The 26,374-nt window shown below is 50.9% G+C and overlaps 1 protein-coding gene across 3 annotated transcripts in view; it reads right to left on the minus strand.

Moving 5' to 3' along the window:
- DOCK1 (dedicator of cytokinesis 1) overlaps nucleotides 1-26,374 on the minus strand; it is a 485,813-nt gene that overhangs the window by 24,360 nt on the left and 435,079 nt on the right. For 2 of the 3 annotated variants that reach the window (XM_059172849.1, XM_059172848.1), the window contains exons 39-44: nucleotides 12,834-12,923; nucleotides 11,958-12,062; nucleotides 7,774-7,915; nucleotides 7,561-7,639; nucleotides 5,568-5,652; nucleotides 2,578-2,664 (exon numbers count right to left, since the gene is read on the minus strand). In XM_059172849.1, coding sequence (XP_059028832.1) covers nucleotides 2,578-2,664; nucleotides 5,568-5,652; nucleotides 7,561-7,639; nucleotides 7,774-7,915; nucleotides 11,958-12,062; nucleotides 12,834-12,923 — 588 coding nt within the window. Of the gene's footprint in view, nucleotides 1-2,577; nucleotides 2,665-5,567; nucleotides 5,653-7,560; nucleotides 7,640-7,773; nucleotides 7,916-11,957; nucleotides 12,063-12,833; nucleotides 16,808-26,374 lie in introns of those variants that run through there. The other variant, XM_059172850.1, reaches the window with a different exon arrangement.

The raw sequence follows: 26,374 nt of genomic DNA on the forward strand, positions 1-26,374 counted from the left end.
TGTGTGTTGTGTGCCTGTACACACGTGCACATGTGTAAGTATGTGCGCATACACATGTGGTCTGCTTCTTTTAAAATGGGTAAGATTTTGGGGCTCAGTCGGTGAACCATCTGCCTTTGGTTCGGGTGAGGATCCCAGGGTGCTGGGATCGAGTCCCGCATCAGGCTCCCTTGCTCGGTGGGGAGTCTGCTTCTCCCTCCCCCTCTGCCATTCCCCTCACCTCCACCCTGCTTGTGTTTGCTAGCTCTGTCAAATAAATAAAATCTTACAAAAAGAAGGGTAAGATTTTAAGGAATTCTGAGCCATCTGTCACTGTCCCTGAGGCAGGAGGCCTTGGCACTTTGTAATCCTCTGGTACCTGTTTGGTCAGGGAAGGGGGTTGGGCCCTGCCCTGATCTCCAGAGTAGACCATGTACTCTCTTAGGAAGGAAGAGCTCCGCTGCCCCAGGGGGAGCACGTCACCACTTCCAATGGTACCTCACAGGCCTCATCAGAACACCGGCCACCGGTCAGCGGGACACTTCGTGCAGGAGGCAGGGGACCACTGTCCATCCTGCAACTGCCCTCCTTTGTCTGGGGACCCAACAGCTCCCTGCAAGGCCCAGCAGAGCATGTCTCTCTGGCTCAGCCCTAAGGTGCCACGAAAACATGGCTGGGTTTAAAACAACAGCAGCCCCTGCCCTCCAGGCCTCCTCTAAGAGATGCTCAGCTGGCCACAAAGCCACATCCAGGGGTCACCTCAACACAGGAGCATTTTGGTCCTCCTGAAGGAGGTAGGAGGCATCCCTACCCGTGCCTGGAAGCCCAGGGTATCTGTAGCAAGGGACAAAGAGAGCACGGGGAACAGGGACCTGAGAACAGACAGCTCTGCTCACGGCAGGTCCCACATTGCAGAGCGACACTTGGAAGTCACAGAGGAGGAAAACACCCACTGCACTTGTCCCGTGCAGCCTGGGAGCTGAGGGACAGGCCGTCCCGTACAGAAAGGTGGCTTCCGGTCGGCCCCGCGTCCTCACTGCGTGTAGTCCAAGCAGGACTGTGGCTCCCAGGTGGGCCCACGTGGGCCCTGGCGGGCTCAGAGCCTGGAACGCAGCATCCCAGGCACACGCCTTCGCCAATGGCACACCTCAGGGCAGGACTCTGTTCTGACTGACCGCTGACCCTGACCTTGACCCCGTTTGCCTCAAGCAAGAATAGTTTCCTCTCTTCATTCAGCGGGAGGGCTGGCGCCACCCCCTGGACATCCCCAGCGGATTGTCCCGGGGGGCATGCACAAGGCAAGGGCGGTGGGATGGGTATCAAGAGCAGCTCTTCGTTTTGTGCTCTGGGATTACTCGGCTTCCGGCCTCTTAGTTTGTTAAAAATGGCAAACAGCGCCGGTGGCAGAACCACATCTTTACAGAAAGTCAGGACTCACCCTCTCCACCTTGAGCTCTTAAGCTCCTTCCTCTCGAAATCTGGCTGGCTCACAAAATCCCGGATTACTGAGGGCTTTGGGAAGAGGTTCATTAGGAAGCTTAGTGCCTATTTACGCCAAGTGTCCCCTACTCCGCCCTCTCACGTGCTATATCACCAGCTCTAAATGGTGCCAGCAAAAACTTGTCACCGCCACATACCTTCTGAGCCCTCCAGGCATCTGGGCTGCCTGGGTGTTGGGGGGGGCACAGAGTGGGCACTCCCTGAGCACAAAATCCAAGTGCCCAGGGCAGGGACAGGTAGAGAGACCCAGGGCTTCAGAGAAGCAGGAGGGGGCACCTGGGATGGGGGGGGGCGGATGTGGCCCTGAGCTCAGATGGGCATGGATGACAGAAAAAGAGAGGAAACAGAAACACGGCTGGGAAGAGAGGTTCCAGCCAGGTTGAACTGAGCAGGGAGTTTTGAGGAGACTCACTATAAACTCCAGGGGGGGCCACCAGCCCTCTGGATAAGATCCTGCTGGCTGAACACAAAAGGCATTGAGATACATGAATTAAAATACATATTTCAATCAGATCTCTTTATCCCACTCTCTGATACTTCTGTGTATTCAGTAAGAATCTGCCGCCCAACTCTGGTTCACGGAGATGGAACTGTCCCAGGGCTCACCACTGAGGCAAAGCAAAGTTTAGCTAATGAGATGCGAGTCATTATTTCTTTAAAAAAGTGCCAGTGAGGGGTATATTCTCAAGCTATTTTTACTTGAAATAAGCAATTGCTATTAATCAAGTCGTTTGTCATGTAAATGGCAATAAAACCATCAGGAAGAAAGATCTTAAAAAGTGTATGTAAATTGGAACTTGTCTTAAACTTTTCATTTAGTTAACAGAAAGAGCTGTCAAAACAGCACAGCAATGACTAGATTTAAATATTTTGTAAGAAGAAAGAAAATCTTAATGCTGGTTTTCTCGTCAGCTAGCACTGGTCGTGATTACACAGCATTTCTATAACAATGTTTGTGGACCTGCACAGTCGATGGCCCGGGGAATGTGCAGGGTGACGACGGGCTCAGCCTCATCTGGCCTGGGGTCTCCATGTGCCCACCACACCCTGTAACAGAGGGCAACGCACAATCCCTCCAGGGAGGGGGGGTATCCTTACCATGAAGACAGATTTGACCTCAAACCACCTTAAAATTCCAGGTAACTTGTACGCCGTGGTGTATATGGTTCTCTCGATCCACATGTTCTGCAAAGGAAACACACACGGTACTGGTCACAAGGATGTCAGCAGGTGGACAGTGTCGGCCCTCATGGGGACTGACCACTCTTTGTGAGGCACGTCCTCCCAGGGGACGGGTCTCCCTGCAAGGAATCGCACGTGGCCCTTTTGCGTGCCTTTTCGCCTGTGAGTCGGACAGTCACACGAGGCACAGCAATGTCCCCTGCTTTGGCTGGCCGGTGGCGCCGGCCTCCCTGGCATTTGGCAAGAAACCCCAGCTGGAGAGCCAGGGAGGACTCTGTACGCCAGAACAAGGGACGTTCCCTCTGAGCAAAGGGATTTTTGAAGAGGCTCCCATGTTGGCCTGACTTCGGGTTCAACAGAAACCCACAGGAAGGGTGCTAAGGAAATCCGGGTTTCATGTAAGTGACCGCTCACGCCAGATGCAGACCAGTCAGTACGCTGGGCTTCAGTGTGTTTCCTGCACAACTGATCTCTATTCACATCAGAAAATAAAGATGTGGACAAATCACCCACCCCCTGGAGACGGTAACTTAAACCTTTCAGTAACTGTTGTTCAAGACTTCTCACTAAGCACTAGAAAGGCAGATGTAGATGCGTATTTTCCATAAGATACCATTTTATAATCCAGAGTCTTCATAGAACAGTACATTATGTGTGGCAGGAAACTGCTGCAAGCCAATGAGCATCACCCCCCTGTGCCTCTCCCAGGCTGCAGAAACCCGCAGTGAGCTAACCAGCGGTGACCTTTCGCCCATCTGGGAGCCCATGGTCTGCTTCCGGCTACCCTCTCCCTGTCCTGGGTCATAACTGGGCCATGCAGGTGTGTTGGGAGGGGTCCAGCCACAGTGGGCTGACATCAGCCAGTCCAGGGGGCTGCACTGGATCTTAGAGAAGCATCGTTCCCCCACCTGTGAGGCTCTAGAGGGGAGAAGGAAGGGGACCTAGGAGAAGGTTCCCCTGGGCGCTTGCCCGAGGCAAGAGCAGTGTGACATTTCAGTGTGACATTTCAGAGCACCTGCAGGGTCTCCCCAGAGGCTGACACAGCCCACTGGGGCCCTGGGCTCCACCAAGGGCTCTCTGGACAACTGGCATAGGCTAACCCAGAGCTCTCTGTCTCCCACCTCCTCGGCCGCTCTTGGGGCCCAGGGTTTCATCCCCTGTTGCGCAGCCACGGAGAGCGCTTAGCCTGGCAGGGGGACTGCCCAGCGTCCCGCCCGCAGAGCCAGGCCTCCCGAAACGGGGCCGAGCCCCGCTTCTCACTGCTGCAAAAAGCCCCACGCTTATCTGGAAGCTTTAGGCTTTGTCAGGCGTGTGAAGGACTAAATCCCGTGGCTTCAGAAAGCCTCATCCAAGTGCGAGGGCCTAACGGGGCCATTAGGGGATTTCAGGGCCATTTGGAAGAAGCACGAGGCTTAGTGAAGCCCCAGATGTCAGGGGTCTCGGTTATTCTTGGCTGTCCCCCAATTGGCTGCACCCCTGTCAGCAATTTGCCTGACGTCCGTGCGTCTCTTTCTCTACGGTATGACCGTATACGGCGCAGCCGCTGGAGGCGAGACGTGTGGGGGAAATTCAGGAACTGCCTGTAAGTCCCACAGTCCAGAGATGTACATAAACGGTCATGTTGTGGCCACAAGGGCCCCACCAGAGATGGCTCAGAAAGCCGCCCCCTTGGGGCTGATGTCTTGTCCCCTCCCTCACTATTAGAGACAACAGCGCAGTGACCAGTTACTGAGTGCAGGATCCTGGGACGCTGGCATCAACCAAGAAATTGGGTCTTCGTTTTGAGATCAGCAGTGTGGGAAGCGGGAATGACTGGGGTTCTCGGAAGATGAGCTCGTCGTCGACACCAGGCCACGGCTCGGGCAGGAAGGGCCTGTGACTAGAGATTCTCATGGGAAGACTGCAGGAAAGGGAGGGCTTTAGGGGGAGGCTGGATAGAAGCATCGCGGCTGGCAGTGGCCCAAACTTCACTCTGGGTCAGGTCACCTTTGACCTTCTGCGCCCCTAGACACCTCCGAATGACAGGCAAGGGGACGCAGTCCCCAGCAGAGCTGCTGGCCCTCCTTGGAAGTCCCTGCAGCGAATGGGTCATGGAAATAAGGGCCCACCTAGCGACTCCCGAGGAAGTTTGCAGGCCAGAAGGAGGGGAAATGTTGACGTGTTAAAGAACTCCGCTTTATTGCAAAGAATATTCTTTGCAAATGGAAACCATTAAACCAAGTGTATGCGTATTTTTTTAAAAGCTGCAAAAATTTCTGTTACTATTTCTATGACTAATGCAGGGGACAAGGTGTGATGACCTTTTTGGTTGGTTGTCACAGCTGGGGAGGTACTACGTTATCTAATGGGCAGAGGGACAGGGAAACCGCTCGATGTCCTCCGAGGCACAGGGTGGCTCCGTCACAGAGAATGACCGGGCCCACGACTCTGTGGCACCCAGGAGCCCCTGGGCCTCAAGACTCAGGAAAACTCAGGTGCTGAATAGGAGTGTCCGGGTCTCTGCTCCGCTCACCTCCAACTGCTTGCCATCAGCAGAAGCCAGAGTGCTCAGGCCCCTTTGCCTATTCGTATTAGAGACACCAGCAGGGTGCTCGGGGGTCCAGGGCCCAGAGGGAGACAACTCAGAGAAGCCGAGGAGGGAAGCGAGGATGCAGGAGCATAAGCAGCAGACTCCCAGCACTCGTCCCCTCTGCTAGCAACGTATGTAAGGCCTTAACGACATCGTCCAGGAGATGGTCATCCTTTCGCTACAGTTGAAGGGCTTAGGATCTGGAATTCGGATTTCTGCACACAAGGCACAAAGGCATCTAATACTGCCCTGTGGTGGCCTCTGAGGCCATTTTCCACAGGCAGGGGCGGTGGTGGTGGAGGGAGCCCTTTGGGGGTTTTTTGGTTGTTTTCTTTACCGCGAATTCATTGTCTGGGTTTTTCTCTCCCTTGCGTATCGGCCGAGAATATTCAAACCGCTGGACTTCATTCACCCTGTAAAAACTATAGAGACAGATAAAGCGTTAGACATTTAATAACCCCCAAAGCAGCCGATATGCTTTTAAGACGTGGGGTCCCTGCAGCCCTGCGAGCGCCCCCAACCCTGACCCCGAGCGGTCGCTGTGGCTCTCTCTGCCCGCCAGCCTCGGAAGAGAGATGTCGGCAGGTGGAAAAATTGCCTTGAGTTTTTGCCTCTTCCCTGTCCCTGCAAACCCTCAGGGGAGAGGAGATGCTGAGTAGGAGGGAGGCGGGCACACGCGGAGAAAAGGTGAAGCGGGCAGAGCGGAAACGGGCCTGGGTCCCCCACTCCGGTGTTTGCTCCTTCAAAATCCCATTGACTCTGTTAGTTTGACTGAGTGATTCAACGATTACGTTATTGAAATGATTTAATGACTTTTATTAATTTTTTAAAAAATTATGTTTCTAATTTTTTTTACTGTAAAGAATCCAGCTTTACTTATAATTCTTTTCCTAAGAATTATTTTTCATTCTATAACACTTCCCATGGATTAGATGAGCTACTAATTGATATATTTATTTTTTTATTTCTTTTTTTTTAAATTTCTTTTCAGTGTACCAGAATTCATTGTTTATGCATCACACCCAGTGCTCCATGCAATCTGTGCCCTCCATAATACCCACCACCAGGCTCCCCGAACCCCTCCCCCCCCCTCCCCTCCAAAACCCTTAGATTGTTTTTCAGAGTCCACAGTCTCTCATGGTTCATCTCCCCCTCCAGTTTCCCCCAACTCCCTTCTCCTCTGCATCTCGCCATGTCCTCTGTGTTATTTCTTATGCTCCACAAACATGTTTCTTATTTTTAAAAAGACCTTATATGCCTTCGTTTCAGCTCTACCAAAGGTAGAGTCTGCAACCAAAAGGACAGCATGCACGACAAGTGTGTCCTTTCTTTCCCTGGGGAAGGGCTGGGTGGCACACGTGTGCCAGAGGCAGACATCCCTTGTCAGCACTGAGACGTCGGCCACCTCCCCACGTCCCAGCGAACAGCCGAGCATCAGCTACGATTCACTATTGGCTTTAATGCCTCTCTCCGAAATACACTGCTGCAAAACTTGTGGCAGCCATCGTTCATCCATAAACTGATAAACATCGGTAAACGGAGTCCTGGCTGACCTGCCGCCATGGCTGAGATACAAGGTTAAAGAAAGGAGAGGGAATGTGGAGGAAGAACACAGCCCCCCACACTTCAGGATACGAACTGAGCAGATTCTGAGCATTATCAGGCCACCAAAGAGGTTAATTTCTTAACCAGAACATGGATCGCATAGAAAGAAAAGTCGGAACATCAACGGAACATCTCAAGCAGGGGGTCTCTACAGCACTGCTAGGTCAGGGGCAACTCACCAGAGAGGCATAAACCCTCAAATTCGGACAGCTGGCGAGTGGGTCTAACCATCAGCCCCATCATCCCACATTACATAATTGTGGGGTTGCAGGGATCTGGGGCTTCTCCACCCAGAAAAGCAAATGTCCCAATCCCTTGTCCTGCCTTACAGCACGCAAACACTCTGGCCCTCCCCAGGCGTGTGGACTCGGAAGTGCTGGGTTGGGACTGGGCTGGAGCCCCACTAAGCTCTGCGGGGACCACCGCCCCCACCCCCAGCCCCCTGGCAGGGCATAAGGAGACCAGAGTTTCCCTTCGGTCCTCCTGAGTTTTCCTCGTCTCCCCACGTCAGGAAAGGAGCGTCTTGTACCCACCGGCAACACACACTAACCTCTCCCCTCACTGTTCGGATGCTAGAAAGAATTTGCTTCCCTTGCTCTTCTAAGTCAACAGAAAGAGCATGTGGAAAGCGAATCAAAGGCTACAATCCACCGTCTGGAGGGTGAAATTCTTAGCGCCCAGCCCTTCTCCGGCCTCCCGGCGGGTGGCAGACACAGGGTACTTACCTTACAATCTGCTCCGACACAGGCCTGTGAAATTTCGGGGGCAGATCGAGTTTGGGCTTTACGGTGAAGCACTGGATATCTGAGGGCAAAGGGGGTTAAGGACCAGCGGGCGGGGTGCGCGTCGGCCGCGACGGGGCCCCCAGGCCCACCCAGCCACCCAGGCGCACGGCGCGGGGGCCGCGTCCCATTCCGCAGGCTTGTCGGAAAGGATACACTGGCCAGGAGAGTTCTTAATGTCGTCGCCTGGTGGGGACGTGGTCTTCATTTTCTCGGCGTTGGGGAACTGGGTTAACAGCCGCGCTTCGAAATCTTCCCGGCGCTCGTACTCCTTCCCTCGGTAAATGAAAACTTTCCCCTGGAAACAATGACATTCATCAAATACCAGCGGGGAAGGCCAGGACCCACGCACGTGCCAACGCACTGATCTTCGAAAGATGCTTTCTTTTTCCTTTTTTAAAGCCGCTGATTGAAGAACAGCTTGGAAGTGCACCAGCCTTGTTAATCAGCACTGCGCCGGCCGCGCACAGCAGTCGCCGGTGTCGAAGCAGCACCGAAGGCCACACGCCCGACGGCCGCGGCTGCGCTTCCGTGCGACAGCGGCGCTTGGCTAGAACCACGGGGGACCGAGGGGGCCATCGGGGCCCACCTTTGGGGGGCGTGAGGCGGGCGGAAAGGGTCAAGGCACGAGGGCAAGTGGGTCTTTGCGGGTAGGCCCCGATGCGCTAGCCTTCGTCTCCCGAGAGGAAGTGAGACTCCGTGAGTCCGAGGTGGGGCTCACCGCTCGGAGCCCGAGCACGACCTTCTGCGGCGTCTCAGAGGACGCAGCCAAGGGCAGAGCCGAACCAGGGAATGGGGTCGAGAGCAGAGGAGAGAGGGGTGAGGACCGGCGGCCTCTCTGGTGGTGAGAAACCGGAGGGCGATGGCAGCACTTCCCTCGCCGCACGGCCGCCTCGTGTGAAGAATTACCCACTGATGAGTGGGGGGCAGAGTGTCAGAGATCTCCTTTGAACTGCTGGCTTTTGTCCATCTCCCATGACACTCTGTCGCCTCCATAAATTCTGAGCTGGAGAGCCCAAGTGGGGGTGCTTTTTGAGGGCGAGGTGTCCCTGGGGTGGGTGTTAGGCAGGCGAGCGTTCTTCCTCACACAGGCTGCCCTGTCGAGGCCATTTCTGTCTGGGTGTGACACGGTCCCTCAGGAAATGTAGCTCTAGGGAATTTTCTGCTTCTAAGATGTAGCAGGTCTCTGTACCTTCAAAAGTCAATGGTGTGTCCTGAGTTGTCAACTGAGTCACGGAAAGGTGGCAATGGGTAGTGTGACGCCCCCCGAGCCTATACCTCCTGTCTCCCAACACCCTGCCTGGCCCACCTGTCTGATCCTGAAGGAAAACTGTAACAAGGAAAAGATGCCACAGGACCCGAGAAATGGAAGGCTGGGGCTGACGCTTTCCCTCACAGGATCTGTTATTTCAACCAGGGGACCCTGAGCCGGAGACCCTAGGCTGGCTGGCTGCGAGTCAGGTGCGGCCTTATCCTCTGTCATGACCCCGGCCGGATGCCCGAGAAGAGAGACAGCCAGCAGACAGATGCCCGAGAGGAGAGACAGCCAGCCAGACAGGAGAGCATTCTGCTGCACGTTCTTTCCCTCATCTCCTGGAGACTACGTGCAAAGTCAAATTAAAGTTTGTCTAATTAATTAATTTTTAAAAGATAAAGAGAGATCCTACGGCACTCAGTTTATTTCCTTCCTTGGCCCTGACTTATCTGAGTCCTTATAGATCACTAAAGAAGGAACAGTTTAAGAATTGAATATTTTTTTTCAATTTGTGTTCAGGTATGTCTTAAAGTACCCATTATGGAAGAAAAATGTTCTCTTTCCCGAAAAAATAATGTCAAGCAGAAACCAAAGTAATATGTAGTCTTAATTAGAAATACAAACACAGTGTGGGCATCTTTTAAGGCCATATAAAGCCAAACATTTCAGAAATCCAGAAAGATTTAATGTGTAACAGGCTACTGCGAGCTTGCATGCATCTATTACTCCCTGCACTGGAAGAAAGACACAATAATAAAATGTATATAAAGGCTTTAACAGAAAAACACTAGTGAGTTACAGATGAAAACAGCACTAACATTTTCTAGAAATGTCAATTATTGTGCATTCTGAAGCAGTCCCTTCAAACATGAAAATAAGGGAGAAAGATACATACAGTCAGATATTTATTGCTTGTAAGAGCCATAAATATTAACATGAAGGCAAAAAACAAACAAACAAACAACCAAAAAATGAAACCAAAGAAACAACCTAATGAGACCAACTCTCAAAGAAAAACAAAGCAAAAGGGACAGCCAATTCTCAGAGGCATTAAACAGCCAAACATTTCACCTGCTTTTTTGTAACTGCTAATGTCATTGTCAGACTGACCCCTGACAGGTGATCTGTGAAGCATCGTAAATATATTGCTATAGTCCCATGCAATTATTCAGGTGCGGCGGGGAACTGGGTAATCAGTTCAATATTAATCAAGCCCATTAAACTCTTCATTCGCACTTCGCATTTTGTTCTTTGGACGGGGGAGGTGACCCAGTGCGGTCCCTGGAGCACACATTGTGTGTGCCCTCCCCGCACACACCAGGCGTTTCTTCGCTCAGGGACTGCAAAGTGCCCACCCCACCCCCAGCAAGTCAGGAAGCCAGGGCAGAGCTAGTCAGTGGCCTTAAGCCACAGCACTATCCCTGGAGGGCCACATACGTGCTGGAACGCCTCGGCACAGCAGAGGTCAGCTGTGGTTTAGGGTCGGTCCCTCTGTTTCTTACAGACACAAATGGGAATGCACCCACAGATTCATACACATTAATTAAAGGCTTTAACAACATCGACTCCAAGCTCCTACTATAGCTGGGTTTTTTATATAAAATAGAATTGATTTCAAAAATCTTCCCTGATTTGGGGAACATTTATAACTTAATTTATAATGAAATGTCCTTTAGTTATTCTTTGGTAAGAAGACTGCTCCAGAATCTGGGCTTCTGACCGACTGCTGTCTTAGGTGTGTCCTGGCTCAAGGAGAGAGGGCCGACCAGCAGTGACAGGGCGGGGCCCATGCCCCAGTCACGCAGGACCCCGAGAGAGTGCACAAACCAACAGGTCACTTTTCGGAGCAGACCAGGCCTGCAAGGCTCACTGGTGGTTGTCTGATAAACAACATCAGGCCCTCAGCAAGAAGTCCTTCCTCCTTGTGGCACCAAGGAGGATCTTACCCTATCAGGGACTTCCATGTGATCAGAACCACTAGAGACAAAGGAACACACTCTGGGATGAGAAAAACCTCCTGACCAGATCTAACTGCCCCAGACAGCCGTATTCCAGGCAAGAGACCGCCTTCCCGGAAACCAGAGGAATCACGCAAGGTCTCCCAGCATGAGAGAAAACCGTGTGTCTTAAAAAAAATATCGTAAGGAGTGATAAGAAATCATGACCCACTGGTCAATGGCACCATGAGAAACTTCAAACAATTCTATTAGTAGGTCAAGAAGTATTTATTTACACAACTTCTCCTCTGGCCTTGTGAGTGCCAGGGAAGGGGCATCCGGTGGACAGTCACAGTGTGTCTTCAATCGTGTGTCAAATGACACACACCTGTCCAAGGGAGGGAGCCTGACCCAGAGTCCCCAGCAACTCGGCCATGGAAATCCACTTGCAATTGCTCATATAATTAAAAATATACATGGCAATATCATTCACAGTAGCCAAAACAACCCAAGCGTTCACTGAAGGACAGATGGACAAGTAAAATATGGTAAAACTGTGTGGTGGAATATTACTCAGCCATAAAAAGGAGGGGAAAGCGACACGTGCTCCAACACGGATAACCTGAAAACACCAAGCCGAGGGAGACGGACCAGACACAAAAGGACGAGCACTGTATGATTTCATTTTATGAGCTACTGATAACAGGCCAATTCCTAGAGACATAAAGGAGCAGGGTGTTGCCAGGGGCTGGAAAGTGGGGTAATGCAGACTTACTGTTTAACTGGCTATGGAATTTCCCTTTGGAGAGATGAAAAAGTTTGCAGACGGATGACCGCACAGCAGTGTACGGAACCATCACTTCAAACTGGTAAGATGGTAAATTTTATGTTATCTGTACTTTATCACAATTAAGAAAAAAACACACGTAAATCCCCAGTTATGTTTAGGAGAAATCAGATGGAAGGTTTATATGCAAAGAAAATATTATCAGACCTTCTTTCACTCCCTAAGCCAAGCACAGAGCTGTTAAGAGCACGGATTCAGACTCTGACCCACAAATGCAAAGTCCAAATCGCTTCTCAGAATGGGAAGGGGCTCTCGAGCCAGGGAACAACCCTGGCTCAGATTCAACAGAATCAAAATTTACCCGAAGGAATGTGGGGAATCCTTGTCCATAGTAGCCGACAGCGAAGTAGTCTGGTTTCGGTCTTATCACTTTCACGATGTTTTCATAAAACTGAGCCTGCTTTTTCTGAAAGGAAGAAAGAAAACGTCAGGTTTTAATAGCATTCAGTTTCTTCTAGAATCTTCCGGTGGGCTCTTCAAGCTTTGGAAATTCCAGTTGGGTGGGAGTGTGAGGATGTGGGAGGCTCAGCCCGGGACACAGGCATCTGGTCACCTTGCCATGTAGCCTTGACAGAATCTGTCACTCACCCCCAGTGTTTAGCAAAGAATCTGACTAGAAGAGCCGAATTCAGTAACCAGTAGGATTTATCCATGTTTCTGATAACCAAAGAGGTGCCACAGAAATGTTCTTTTCTTATAATTAAATGGCTAGTCTTCAGGATTTAAAAAACTGGTATCAATTAAATACTGGGATACAATAAAGAAGAATTTAAAAGGGCAGAATTTTGGTCTAAATTAATGGCAGAAGGGTCTAGGCTCCTCTCCCACCCCCACCCGCCTCATGGACGGGGTCAGTTTTAACCCAGCAGCGACTCTCAGCGTCTCTCGGGCCACCAAGAGCAGTGCACACATGGAGCCGGCAGTTGCTGACATAGAAAAGCTCAGAAAAATCGTGGAGTCTGGCTTCCAAAGCACTGCTGGGAATATAAGTGAGTACTTGTGGGCCAGAATCAGCCAGCAAATACATCAAGACCATCCTCCTAGACAAAATGGAGGACCGTGGCCACCGCTGCAGAAGACCTGGAGAGAATCTCTGAGTTAGAATGGAAAGGGAAATCCCAAAAAAACAAGCACAGATCACCCGTGTTCATTTAACTATAAAGAAAAGTGGGCTTACCAGCAACTCACTGAGCTGTTCGTAATCAAACATCTCGTTTTCATACTGTTCGGCAAGTTCCTTACCAAGAGCAATGGCTTCCTCCCACATCTGTGAGGAAAAAGAAAGAAAAAGGAGAAAGAGAAACCCAACGCGGAATCATGCAGTCAAAGAATTTATTTAACATCATTTAACAATCTGGAAACACGCTGGCCGAATCTGAAAACACCACAGGAATAATGTCACAAAAATACAAGCATTTTCTAGAGCCTACAGTCTTTTGGCTCATGACCAGACGTCAGTGACTAAACGGGTCCACTACTGGCTGGTCAGTCATGCTGGCCTCTGCCCAAGGTCAGAGCAGTCTGCCCACCAGGTCTGGCCCACTCTGTCCTCTCTCTGGCTGCCAGGCACGGCTGCTGAAGTCCGCTGGTCGGAGCAACAGGGGAGCCAGCGGAAGGAGCCACCGTACAGGAGACGCTACAAGGAGCCTGGCTTTGCTCCTTTCCCCAGTTGTCCCATTAAACAAACGCTGGACTGTCAGAAAGAAGAGGATGTATTTCAGCTCCAAATGGAAGCTCACAAGGAGTTGCTTTGTGTTAACTCTGAAAGAGGGAACTTTCTGGGGTATTAGTTTGAAAGAGGATTTCCAATCAGGTAACTGACTTATTAGAAAGCTGATAAATTTTGACATACAGAATACTTTGCTGATGCATACAGTAAGACCTGAACTTCCCTTATTTTTCTTGGGGAAAATTAAGTGGTTTACTCAAGAAGAATAGGTCACATATGGAGGAACCATCTCCTCCAGGAAGGCTTTCTGGGTGCCAACTCTCATGCCCTCTCGATGACCCAGCATCCCCTGACTTCCAACCTTCTGGTTATGTAGAGAAACTGAAGTGCTTCTCTGTCATTCCTTCTCAGTGACCGCAATCCCCTTGAGGAACTGAGCGTTAGTGGAAACCACTGGACCACAGCCGAGGGTTTGCTCAAGAATGTTTATCAAAAGAACTGAAGTTTGCTGACTTCAAACCAGGAAAGCATGGCACCATCCCCCACATGTCCCCCACATGTCCCCCACATGTCCGCAGCCAGGAACCATCCGTTTCCCTACTGCCACTATTCCCACAAGATGGCAGTGCTCAAGTCAGGACAAGTGACTCCGAGCTTGCTCTCTGTCCAGCAAATCCCCTGCCTTGTCAGGTGGGACTTCATTATACCCATTTTGCAGATAAGGAGGTTGGGGATCAGACAGATCAGTAAGTTGCCCAAGGGCACAGAGAGGTATACCTGGCTCAACCGGATCTTCTTCCAAAGTTCTTGCTTTTGATGGCTGTCATAATTTGGGCTGCTATATATAATAAAGCACTGTAGATGGGGCGGCTTAAACAGCAGACATTTATTTCTCACAGTTCTAGAAGCTGGAACGTCCAAGATCAAGGTGCAGGCAGATTCGGTTCTTGATGTGGGCTCTCGTCTTGACTTGTGGGCCAGCACCTTCTCACCGTGTGCTCCAAGGGCCTTACGCGAGCTCTCTTCTTCTTCGTAGAAGAGCAGGAATCCCATCATGGCGCCAAGCCTACTCATGACCCAATATGAACATAATCACGTCCCAAAGTTCCATCTCCGAATACTATTAGGTGGTAGATCAACAGATGAATTTGGTGGTTCGGTGTGGGGAGGGAGGAACACAAACATTCAGCCCGTAACGACGATGATGTCAGAGCATTTCCAGCTTCTCCCACCCCCTCCTACTGGGATGGGTTTGAGAGGATACTAGGCTAACCATGAACCCCAGCTGAACTCCATGAACTCCTGCTGAGAAACAAGCTGCTGGGCCCCTTCCTGGCACATCCTTGTTGCTAAGGAGTCCTCTGCTGGTTGGTCTTTGCTTCTTAGGAGAATGACCATTGTGGGCCTTATCTATTAATAAACAGCCCAATAGATTTAAAATATAAAATACTCTTTAGAGCCACTACTTAAATAAACCATCTGCTATTTTTTAGGAGGAAAAAAGCTATTCTGGAATAAGAGTTACACTTTAATACTCTGCAAGACAAAATAAAAATAAGCCCAGAGTAGAGAAAGATTTCTGAGATGGGACCAGTGCCCAGGGAAGAGAAAGTGGCCAAGGTGACCTTCCTGGGTCCGCGCACCTGTTCCCCTCCCTAAAGTCATCAAGTCTCCATCCCGCTGGAGCGTTCAGAGCTGCCCTGCATTCTCTGTTTTAATCTGCAGCCTCAGATCCTCCTGGGTCCTCTGCCGGAGCCCAAACTCACATTTCTAGGAAGGAGAAGCCTCTCACACTTTGTATTTCTTTAAAGCTCCAGTGACCAATTCCTTAGAGTCTTTCCATTTCAAAGAAAACATTACCTTTACTTGTGATTCTCTGTCAAGAGAATTTTGTTTAAGTTTTGTGCAAGCAAACACATACTCTATTAGCTGCCTAGAATGTTTGGGCATCTAATTTATTACCAAGTAAAAGCTTAATCTGTTTTTATCCTAAAAGACAGATGAGATGCTTTAGATACATATCAAAAGTAATTGTTTTTAAAAGAAATGTTAGTCTTGAGTAAATATCTTATCCGACTCACCCTAAGGTGACACAATTGTGTTTTCTATCAGATTCTCTATAAATACACCTTCTCCCCACTCCCTCCCCCGCCCAGGGCCTTAAAGGATTCTGCATTAGGGAGATTTTAATTGGATAGGGCTCAAAGGAGCAGGGGGGGGGCAATTCCTATTTCCGATATGAACACCCTGAAAGATGCTTCAGTGCCAGGGAGAAGACAGATTCCATGCGATCAAGACCGAGATGACCTCCAGGAAAGAATTGCTTTGACCTGTGGGTTTGAACGTCCTGCCTCAGCTTCTGGGCTAGGCAATGAGGTTTACCATAGCCCTGAATGAAATAGCACCAGATCCTCACATGGGCCTGTTTTCTGATTAAAATCCTTAACCCACTTCACCGCGTCTTGACACCGCGGGTTCCTCGCAGCGCAGAGCGCCGTCCCACCAGCTCTTGCCGTCAGAGGGTCTTGGCTCCTTCAGGCTTGAGAGGACCATCTTGTCCCCACCATTCTGAACCTCCCAGTTTCTGGAAGTCCCATTTCTTCACGTTTCATGAATATAATTTTTTTTCCTTTCTTTTTTTAAAAAAAGATTTATTTATTTGAGAGAGAGAGAGCGCGCACAAGTGGGAGGGGCAGGGAGAGAGAGAGAATCTCAAGCAGACACCAGGCTCCTTGCAGGCCTGGATCTCATGACCCTGAGATCATGACCTGAGCCAAAACCAAGGTGGATGTTCAACCGAATGAGCCACCTGGCGCCCGAAACTCTTTTTTTTTCTTCCTCTGATGAAACTCTTCCCTTAATTCCCAGACAGCAGTGGCTGTAGAGAACAGAAGAGCTACGGATTTCCTATGGAGAACGACTCAGTTGATGGTGAGCCACTCGGGCAGAACAACACTGACCTCCCTGGACCAAGGAGCCGTGGCAGACGAGAGAGAAGACGCCAGCCGGGACAACCGTCCCTTTCTGATAATTCGGGCTGGCGCTGACTCGCTGGACCGCGCGGACAATGCTAGTTTAATTCACTTACTAGTTTAAGTGACTCACTGGTGAAGACGCTTTTTGTTTTGTTTTGTTTTCAGATTTTATTTGTTTATTTATTTATTTGAGAAAGAGAAAAAGCACATGAGCAGAGGCAGAGGGAGGGAGAAGCAGACTCTTTGATAAGCATGGAGCCAACGTGGGCCTTGATTCTGGGACCGTGGGCGTGGGATCATGACCTGGGCCAAAGGCAGATGCTTAACCAACTGAGCCCCCTAGGAGTCCTCAGTGAAGACGTGTTATGGGATGCCAGGTTTCAGCCGTTCCTCTGCAAGTCAGCTGTTTCTCCAGGCAATTGTTGGGGGAAGACTCCTATTCAGCAACCTCTGGATTTCCCATCCCATGTAGGTCTCTCATGTCTGAATGGATGAAGGTGCTATGGCCTGGAAGAATCCAGAACTCCAGCTGAGGTCCCGCAGCACAGAGGGAAGCGAGGCAGCCCAGAAACAGATTTAGGTCTTGTCCAGTAAGCAGGTCCAGGAGCCTGTGCGTCAGTCTCTTTCCAGTCCCTCTAGCAGGAGGGGAGGGAGTCCCAGAGAAAATGTGTCATGAGAAGGGTCACGTGACTCCAAGGGCTGTGGCTCAGCTGAAAAAACAGAGACCCTGCAGGCCTCACCCTCTCTCTAGGCCTCTTGCTTTTCTGAGCCAAACCCTATCCTGGGTCCTGGTGTTTTTACCTGGCGTCGGCTGATCAAATCAAGGGAGCCACATTTTTCCAAAGACATTTCTCAGGGACAGGGTCAGGCTCCCCCTTCCCAGCCCAGCAGGTGCACTGTCTCTGTGGTCTGCAGCTCAGAGCTGCCCGATCGGGCAGTCATAATATTGTCCTCCTCTTGAGGGCGCAGAGACAGAGTCAGCACCTGAGAAAGCTGATCAGATGGGGCAGGAAGCCAGGGGGACCTGGGACTTGGGCTGGGCTCAGGGAGCCTCGATGACAAGGTTCTCAAACCACATTAACAATAAACCCTGCCCCTCTGAGCAGTCAGGTACTCAAGGAATCACTGTCCATCTAAGTCACGGTCATGAACCTGGCCTGTTTCTCCCCGAAGGGAAGACCTGTCAGAACAGGAAACTATCTGCTCAGCTTTTAACGCCCTGAAAGGAAAAGCAAGGAAGGAAAGATATCTTTATAACATAGAGGTTTTGCGGTTTTTCTTCTGGCCAGGACATCTGCAGTCCTGCAAGAGAAAAGCCTACGTCAGGCAGCAAAGAAGGGATGCTGCTTCGTTCCGCGGGGAGTTACTGGGCATCTATGATGGGAGCGGGCTCCAGAGAACAGGGAGAGGGACAGAAGTGAGGACAGAGAGCTCTTTGAGGAACAGTGCGGGAAGGAGGAGACGGACAGTGGCTGGAGAGAGGAGTCAGAAAGAGAGAGAACTTCTTAAGTTGGGAGAAACAAGGGCACGGATGTAGGCAAATATGTATTATTAGCCTACAGAGAGCAAAACATGGACAGACAGGCTGGCCTGACGTCCAGGGACAGGCGAGGGGCTCCGGGGCACAGGATAGGGGCATGGAGAGCCCATCCCTCCAAAAGGACGGAAGCAGAGCATACAGGGACAGAGACCAGTGGGGGAGGGCACACCAGGGATGTGTGGACGGTGACGGGGCATCACAGAGCCGGGGAACTGCTTGCTGGAGAGTCAACTACTCGGAAAAGAGAGGGAACATGTGCCAGGAACGGAGCCTTGTCCCTCGGAATGGCTTTAACTGTTTCGTGGGAAGTCAAACCTCACTGGGCTTAGCTGGAGCGCCCCTTCCGACTGCGTAGCCAGGTGAGGATACCGGCCCTCGCTCTGCCTCAAGCTGCTGGGCTGTGCCGGGCACCCTGGCTCCTCCAGCATTTGCTCTTCTGACATCGGCCCATTTAAGAGGCACTCCGTGATCAGCTGACTTCAAGTCTCTGGAGACGTCACCTCCCTTTTGTGATCCCTGCTGCCGGCCACTTTGCCTGGGGCCCCCGCATCCCAGGCCTGCACAGCTGCTCTGGCCTCCCCGCAGGTCTCCACCCCTCACGCCCCCAGCAACACCGCCCTCCTCTGCTGGGCAAGAGGAAAAGGAAGTCACCGCTGCCTCTTCTCATGTGATCTCAAGGGCTCCTTGTGCCTGATGCAGTAAATCCAATCCTCAGGAGACGTACGAGGCCAAGGGCTAAGTGGCTCTCAAGTCTCCTACATCCGTGTGTCTTGGGACCCCTCACCCCCCCAGCCTGTAGACACATTCCTTGGCATCCCCAGAAAAGCAAGATGGCCCGGGAGCCCTCCGTGAGCTAGCACGACTCCCACTCCTTACCATTTCTGCTTCTCCCAGCCATCGCCAGGCAAACTTTATCTCCTTCCTCAGGAGCCAATCTGTGTGTCACCTCCTCCAGGAAGGCTTTCCTTTCTCCCTAAAAGAAGCAGTCACTCCCACACCTGTTAGACTGGTACACCCAGAACCCACCAGCATGACGGACCAGAGGAAGGTTTTACGTATCTGCTTGCACACAAGCCCGGGGGTGGACTAGCCCCCCTGGAGGCAGGCCTCCGTCATTCCAGCCCTGGCCATGGAACACCTGTTAGGGACCCTGCAGACCGTGGGGAGTAGTGTGTTTACAGACTCTAAGCACTGATTTTGCTCATGCTTTGATAAAAAGACAAATTTATTCCTTTTTTATAGGAGCAAATAAGTATCAATGTGATCTCTGGGAACACATTAGCAGGTCAGATTCTCCCTACTGAACAGATGCTGGCAAATACCCAGACGCCCAAACATCTGGGGATGCTGAGAGCAACCCAGGAAGACGGTGTCTCTGCCTGTGCCTGAATTCCCGCAATCGCCGCAGCGCTTTACAAGGGAAACTCATAGGATGGGAAAATTTCACCCCAAAGACTTCGAGAAGAAATGGACTCATTTCACCAAATGCAGACACTGGCTCCCCAAATCCCTATTTTTAGTTCACAGGAAGACGCGCGATGCCTCATTTTTGACTTGGGCACAAGGCAAAGTGCGAACTTTGTCGAGGCGAGGTTATTTTAAGGGAAAAGGAAACGGAGCTGCGGCTGGAAGCCGAGTCGGAGCCTCGCCCCGCACGCCGGCCAGCAGTCCTGCTCCCTCTCCAGGCGCCGCCGGGCTGCTTCCCAGTTTCCGAGGTGGCTTAACGCGGCTTACTGCGGACTCCCGCACTCCGACGCCGCTCTCCTGATAGCGCGGCTGCTATTTTTGCCTCATCCTCCATAGAGAAGCCTGGTAATTTTCAGCGAAGCACTTGGATTAAGGGCTTTATTGAAAATTACTAGGCCTCAACCAAACACAATAAGGCAGACAATGCAGCGCGTGTTCGGGAAAGAACACCCGTCTGCCAGGATGAAACCCGACAGCAGGCTTCCAGGGGGACGCTCAAACGGGTGGTAAGAACAGAATGGAGAAGGAGCGAGGAGTGGTTATTAGCCCAGGAAGGAAGAACTGCAAGAGAATGAAAGGGGCAACAGATGGAAATGACGTTTTTTGGAGACAGAGAAAAAGATGAAAAGCCCAAGAGCTTGGCGGAAAGACATTCAAAACTTTTTAAAACGATAGAAAGGCAAAAATAGAAGAATGACTTCGTGTGGAAGAAACACGGAAAGATAACAGGACATAATTCAAAAGCCGGAGTGTCCGGTATTAAGCAGCAGAAAATCCACTCAGTGTTCCAGTGTTCAGAGCACAAAGGCAGAGAAAGTTTTAACGTACTCCAAGCCTGGTCCCTTGTCCTCCGCTGTCCCCGCAGCCCCTGGGACGCCTTCCACGGGCGCCCACTCCTTCACTGCCCGCCAAGGTGTTTGAGGGACGTCCCTGCCTTGGATTTTGTCCCTGTGTCCCTTGGGAAGATGAATAAATTTAACAGTGCAAATGAGCTCTGGAATGCGTAAAGTTTCCATACATTAAGGACATAATGAAGACTTTCTTAATTACACAGGGATCTGGCCACATGGTGACAGCCTGCATCGATGAAGCTTTAACTGAGTCATACTTTTGCCAGACTGAGGCCCTACTGAGTTTCCATTTTAGAATTTCGTGATCCCCAGCCTTTAAATCCAACGATGCCGTGAGGTCCCCTTACCCGGATATATGTTTTTAAATCAGAGCTGTAATGTTTTCTCCTTAAGATGAAATAAATGTGAGATCACACCAAATGCTTGTGATTTAAATGATCCTGCATCCCGCGATCGCGCAGATCACGGCGTTGGGGATGGAACCTGGGTCAGCAATGAAATCAGAGGGCGTGGCCCACCCCGGACGCCCTCCCGGTCCTGCTCACTCACTGAGGAGCCCCCGCAGCCATCCTGACCGAGAACTGCCGTTTCTAGAAGATGCACAGAATCCAGGAAGGAAAAGCGGCTCAGGTGTTGCAAGATGATCTTTGTCTGATCTGTAGGCTCTGCAGTGAACGTGGTGCTGGAGAACCAGCAAGCATCAGGCTTGGGAAAGGGGGCTGGGGAAGCGTTCCCAGCCCCCCCAGAGCTCACACACTGCAGAAGTGAGCTCAGGGATCTGCCCCCTTAGATCTCTCAGGGACTCAGAGTCTGAGCCAGGAAGCAAGACCACACAGAGGAGACAAAGGTGCCCAACAGAAGGCACTTTGTGGTAGGTCTGAGTGACGGTGCCCTCCCGAGTCTTTGCTCAAGTGCCGGCTGGAAGGTGCTCCACTCAGTAAAGGACGAGCCAGAATGGCAGCACTGATGCTGGTGGAGCAGCGCCTGTGTCAGGGTAGGGGTGGGGGGAGGGGGAGGGGAACTCCCTGCACTACCCATTCAATTCTGTTGTGAACCCGAAACTGCTCTCAAAAGTAAAGCTTACTAAAAACGTTTTTCACCCAAGTGTCCAGTTTCTATGAAGACCCAGTCTCCCTGAGAGGGACACAGAAGCTCAAGGAGCTTCAGCCAAAGCAGGGCCTGGTGACTGAGGTGGTCCCTGGACCTGCTCCCTTGTCATTACCAGGAGCTGCTTAGAAATACGCAACCTCAGGCCCCACCCAAGACCTACTGAATCCCAGTCTGCACTTTACCAAGATCCCCGGGCGCTCAGGGGGCTGAAAAGAATGAGATATTCAAAGCATGGAGACAGGAGACATAGAAATAGTTCTAAGGCCAGGGCAAAGGGTGCCTAGGAGACATCTTCATGGATGATGGGGGCAGGGAGGGTCCAACATGGAGAGAGCGTGGGAACACAACAGCAGGTGACAAGGGACCTTCCACACCCAGGGAAGACCATGGCAAGTCCAGGCGGTTAGGAATCAAAGAGCATCTGACCTTTTCTCGACAAAGGCCAGATGTTGTGGGTAGAGAGAGGCTTGAAGGAGGAGGTGGGGGGCCCCAGGGGCATGGGAATCTTTGAAGTGCTTCAAGCCATGCTAGATACTGTGGCCACACACTTTACTGTATGTTTCATGAAGTGTGGTGGCCCCCGGGGAAGAGTGGCAGGGAGAGGGGGGCAGGCCCCTGGGACTAGACGCCGGGAAGAGAGAGCTCATGCAAAGAGGACTGTGGATGAGCTGGCTCTAGAAGGACCTTCTCTGTCCAAAGACTGGAAGGGCTCAGCGGGGCCTCAGGTAGGATCCTGGCCCAGCCAGTGAAGGTATCAGAGTGCATCGGTCAGGGGCTGTCATTCCCAAAGGCACTTAAATACGCAAATCACAATGAGAGAACATGACTCCTCCTTCAGAGCTTGGAACCTGAGAATGAGATTATAACTGATTTTGGTCAAAGCAGGAAAGAGAACAACATACCTGAGGGGCATAATGCTCCATTTTAAAAATAAAATAAAATGAGCACCAGAAAGCTGCCTCTTGCTCCAACAAAGCTATGTTAGTTTTTCTTGGTTTCTCATGGTTTATCTTCATTCACAGCTCTGTTTCTGCCTCTTTCCTTTCCTAACATTTGCCCCGTGTTTTCCCTTCCAAGAATCCTCTGCCATAAAAGAGTCTCTGACTCACGCATCCCCTCAAATTTCCTGACGTGAATAACTCCCACACTCCTGACAGGTTTTTTTCCCCCCAAATTGTAGAAAAGACATTGGGTCACAAGAAAAAAAAAATCTAATTTTGATGCTAGTTATCATGCTTTCCCTTTCCGTTCTGACATAAGTTCTATTATTTCTTGGCTTTGGTCCCCATGTTCTAATTCTCTTAGATACTGTCTAGTTTTTCGAATATCCACTCAGCACGAGTGCCAACAGGCAGAGAAGCAGTCCCAGCTGCCTGAGACGGCCCCGGAGGGTGAAGGACAAACCCTCCCTTCACACCAGCACGTGGACGGATGTGCCAGCAGGACCAGGGTCTAGACACTCAGAGTCTTTGGCTCAGATCAGCACCGTCCGATAGAAACATGATGCACAGGAAGTATGTCATGTCAATTACTAGTAGCCACATTTTAAAAAGTGGAATTCATTTTAGTAAAATTTACCTACAACATTACCATTCTGGCACGTAATCAGAACACAGAAATTAGTGAGATACTTGATGCTGGCATGAGTCGCTCTAGTGGCCGCAAGAAGGTACATGGACTGGGTATCTGCCCTTCACTTATCCCCTCAGAGTTCTGGAGGCTGTATGCCCAAGACCAAGCCCCCGGCTGGATGGTTTCTTGGGAGGCCTCTGTCCTTGGCGTGTACAGGCACCTCTTCTCACTCTGCCCTCACAGGGTCCTTACTGTGTGTCTGTGTCCTAATCTCTTCTTAGAAGTGCACGGGTCTGATTGGATCAGGGCCCATCCCAGTGACCTCACTTTGCTTTGTCAACTCTTTCATAGACAGAGGTCCTCGAGATTAGGACTTGACCGTGTGAATTGCTGGCACAAACAGCTCAGCTCTGAACAATGTTCTCTATTTTACACTCAGTCTTAAAAATCCCGCGTGTATTAGATGCTGACAGCCCGTCTTGGTTTGGACTGGCCACACTTCAGATGCCAATGACTATGTTCAGGTGCCAATGACCACATGCCCCTTGTGACTCTAGGATCAGAATGCTCAGGTTACAGTCCCACAGCACTACCTAAGCACCAGCTTCCGCAGGGCACCTGCTCAGGGGTCCCCCGCATTAACTGAGGCCCTTCTCAAGTTCCCATTGCCGAGAACACTTGCCATCCATCACCCAAGAGCCACTGTGAGATAGGCTCCCCCCAAGATGACTGCAATCTGCAAACAGAGACGTGTACATCGAGGCTCTCCCAAAATCAGCTTTGGTGATCTGCAGCAATGAGCACAGCCACTTGTCTTACTCCACTGTGTTCCGAAAAGGCACAGAGGACGTTCTTTTTCTCAAGTCCTGCACAGGCCTGCACCTGGCAGGGACACCCATGTCTACATGAAAGTGATCTGGCACAAAATGCCCAAATCAGATCCCCTCTGTGACCTCCTACCTCCCTCCCTCCCCGGCTGGGCAGTTTCCAGGGTCCTAGGCACAGGGAACAGGAGCCCACTTTCTCCTGCTGTGCATGCCATGCCCAGCCCTGCCCTGATGGAAGAAGGAAATTGACCTATGGAGAAATGGCGATCAAAGCCCAACACCAGGTTCTGTGAGATCTCTCCATTTTCACAAGTCCAGTTGTGGGGAGCTGTACTAGCTGGGGGACTTGTGTGTATATCACCTTTTCTAAAACATACACCTACTGGGGTAATCTCCATGGGCCCTGAGAGGCCCCCGTTAGAAGCCCGACTCACATGTCTACTTCTACGTCCTCAGAGGGGGAGGTGCTTCACGTCTGCCCCTCCTTCTGGGAACTTCCATCCCCGGGGCCCACTGTGGTCCTGTGACTTGCTTTAGCCAATGGCATGAGCAGAAACACGTGGGTCATTTCTGGACAAGGGTGTGCAAGGCCCAGACTTGCAACTCACCGTCCCTTCATGGCTGTGTTTCTTTGTAGTGAAACCTGTGCCCTTCTGGGCTCTGGGACAGCAGGACACACATGTGGCATGAGTGAAAAACACCCCTGGGTGGCCCAGAGCCACTGAGACTTTGGGTGGCTGAAACTCTAGCATATTCCTATCCACCGGGACTGATGGAGGCGATGAGTAATTGCTTCCTTCTGTTCTCTTCTTCCCAGGAAATGTCATGCTTGTTGACGTCAGACTAAGTTTTTGTGCCTTGAAGCTAATCACTCGGGTACTTCAGATCTCATCTGATGAACTTTCTCCCTCACCTGTGCTCACTCTCCAAGTGAGCTTCCGACAAATGAGGGGGCTTTGGTTCTCTGACACTCTGGTGGAAAAGTAACAAATCCTCAGAAAGTGCTTTTCAATCTGTTTTGCCAAGACAAGTCTAAAAGCTACTGTGGAGACAACCCTCGTACACTGTGATTAACAAGCACTGTCTTCCAGACTCCAGGAAAGCCAACTGGTCACTTTCCCATAACCATCTCCGTGTCTCCTTCGAAAACAGGACCACACGAGAGCGCTCCCTCTGCCTGCTTCTCTTTCTGCCTCTAATCTTTTGTCCCTTGAGCTTTTTCAAAACCAGGATGTCTCAACCTTGGTAATACTGACATTTTGGGCTGGAGAATTCTTTGTCGTATGACTGTCTGTACGTCCCAGGATGCTCAGCAGTTCCCTGACCTTCATCCACCAGGGCGAGGGCTGTCTTCTCTCCCAGTCACGCCAACCTCAAATGTCTCCGGGAGGGTCCTGGTTGAGAACCACTCTACTCTAAACTGAGCATATTCTTTTCTTTCCCCTTTCCATACGAGCCTGCCTTTGCTAGAAATGAAAAGGACTCTGTTCTTTGATTTATTATTTATTGCAGTCCACGGACCTGCGATAAATGAGCATTTCCCACTGTCAGGAGTCACTCTTAACTGCTGAGTATCCATTCACTCTTTCACTGGTTTCTCCAACAAAAGCCCACCGGGTTACATGCCAATCATTTTGAGAATTAGACACACGGTGGGAAGAAAATGTGCGGCTATGTTCTTGGCACGGACGGCCTATTGATAGAGCTGCTGACAACCTACACGCACAAACTTACCACTGCAAACTATAGAGTGCTGTGGAGGAGGAGAGACACCGTGGGGTCAGAGGAGAGATGACATTCAAGCTGAGATGAGAAGAAAACAGCCAAGAGCAGGAGAAGCAGAAGCCACCAGGCAGAGGCAGGCCGGGCTGGTGTGTGTGAGCCCCCCCACATTTGGGTGATGTGGCCGGAATACAGGGTGTGAGGGAGGGAATAGGGGTGACAGGAGGAAGTCTCAGGGCCGACGCTGTCAGAGGAGGCATCGAAACTGTGAGAGCCCAGAATGGTCATGAGCAAAGGCACACATTCCTTCAGCCCTGATGACATTCGGCTCCCCCAGGTCCCTCTCCTGCTCTGCCCACTCCAAGGCAAGGCCAGGAGACAGCAAGCCAGGAAGTCATCAGGGTAAGGAATGGCTGAATCAGCCTCATTTCTTCTAGGACTTTGCTGAGAAACAGGGTTCCCCCAGCTGAACTAATAAAATTTTAGTAATCAGCCTTAATTACAAAAGCATCTCGTTGCCACGAAGAAATATATTCTGTTCCACTGCAGGACTAGGCGTAATCCAACAGAACATTTCCAAGTGGCCTCTGGGCGATCTCCATGCTATTCCGAATAGTTTGATTTTTTGTCTATGTGAAGGACAGTAGGGAATGAATACAACACACATTATCTTTTCAGCAGGGTTTGGTCTATATCGACAGCCACGAAAAGAGGTGGCCAGCATCCTTTTGTGCTCTAAGTGCTGTTGTGGGTAGAATTGTATGTGTCCTGCCTCCCCCCCGCTCCCTCCCTCCAAACATAGGTTGAAGTCTTAATCCCTGGTTTCTGTGAATGTGACCTTATTTGGAAATAGAGCCCTTGGATGTGATCAGTGAAGAGGAGGTCACACTGGACTGGGCGGTAAATCCAAAGACTGGTGGGCCTGGAAGAGGGTAATTTGGACACGGCGACACATACAGGGTGGGTGCCATGTGCTGTCGGAGGC

Source organism: Mustela lutreola, chromosome 4 (assembly GCF_030435805.1).
Source record: "Mustela lutreola isolate mMusLut2 chromosome 4, mMusLut2.pri, whole genome shotgun sequence".
NCBI classification, from domain to species: domain Eukaryota; kingdom Metazoa; phylum Chordata; class Mammalia; order Carnivora; family Mustelidae; genus Mustela; species Mustela lutreola.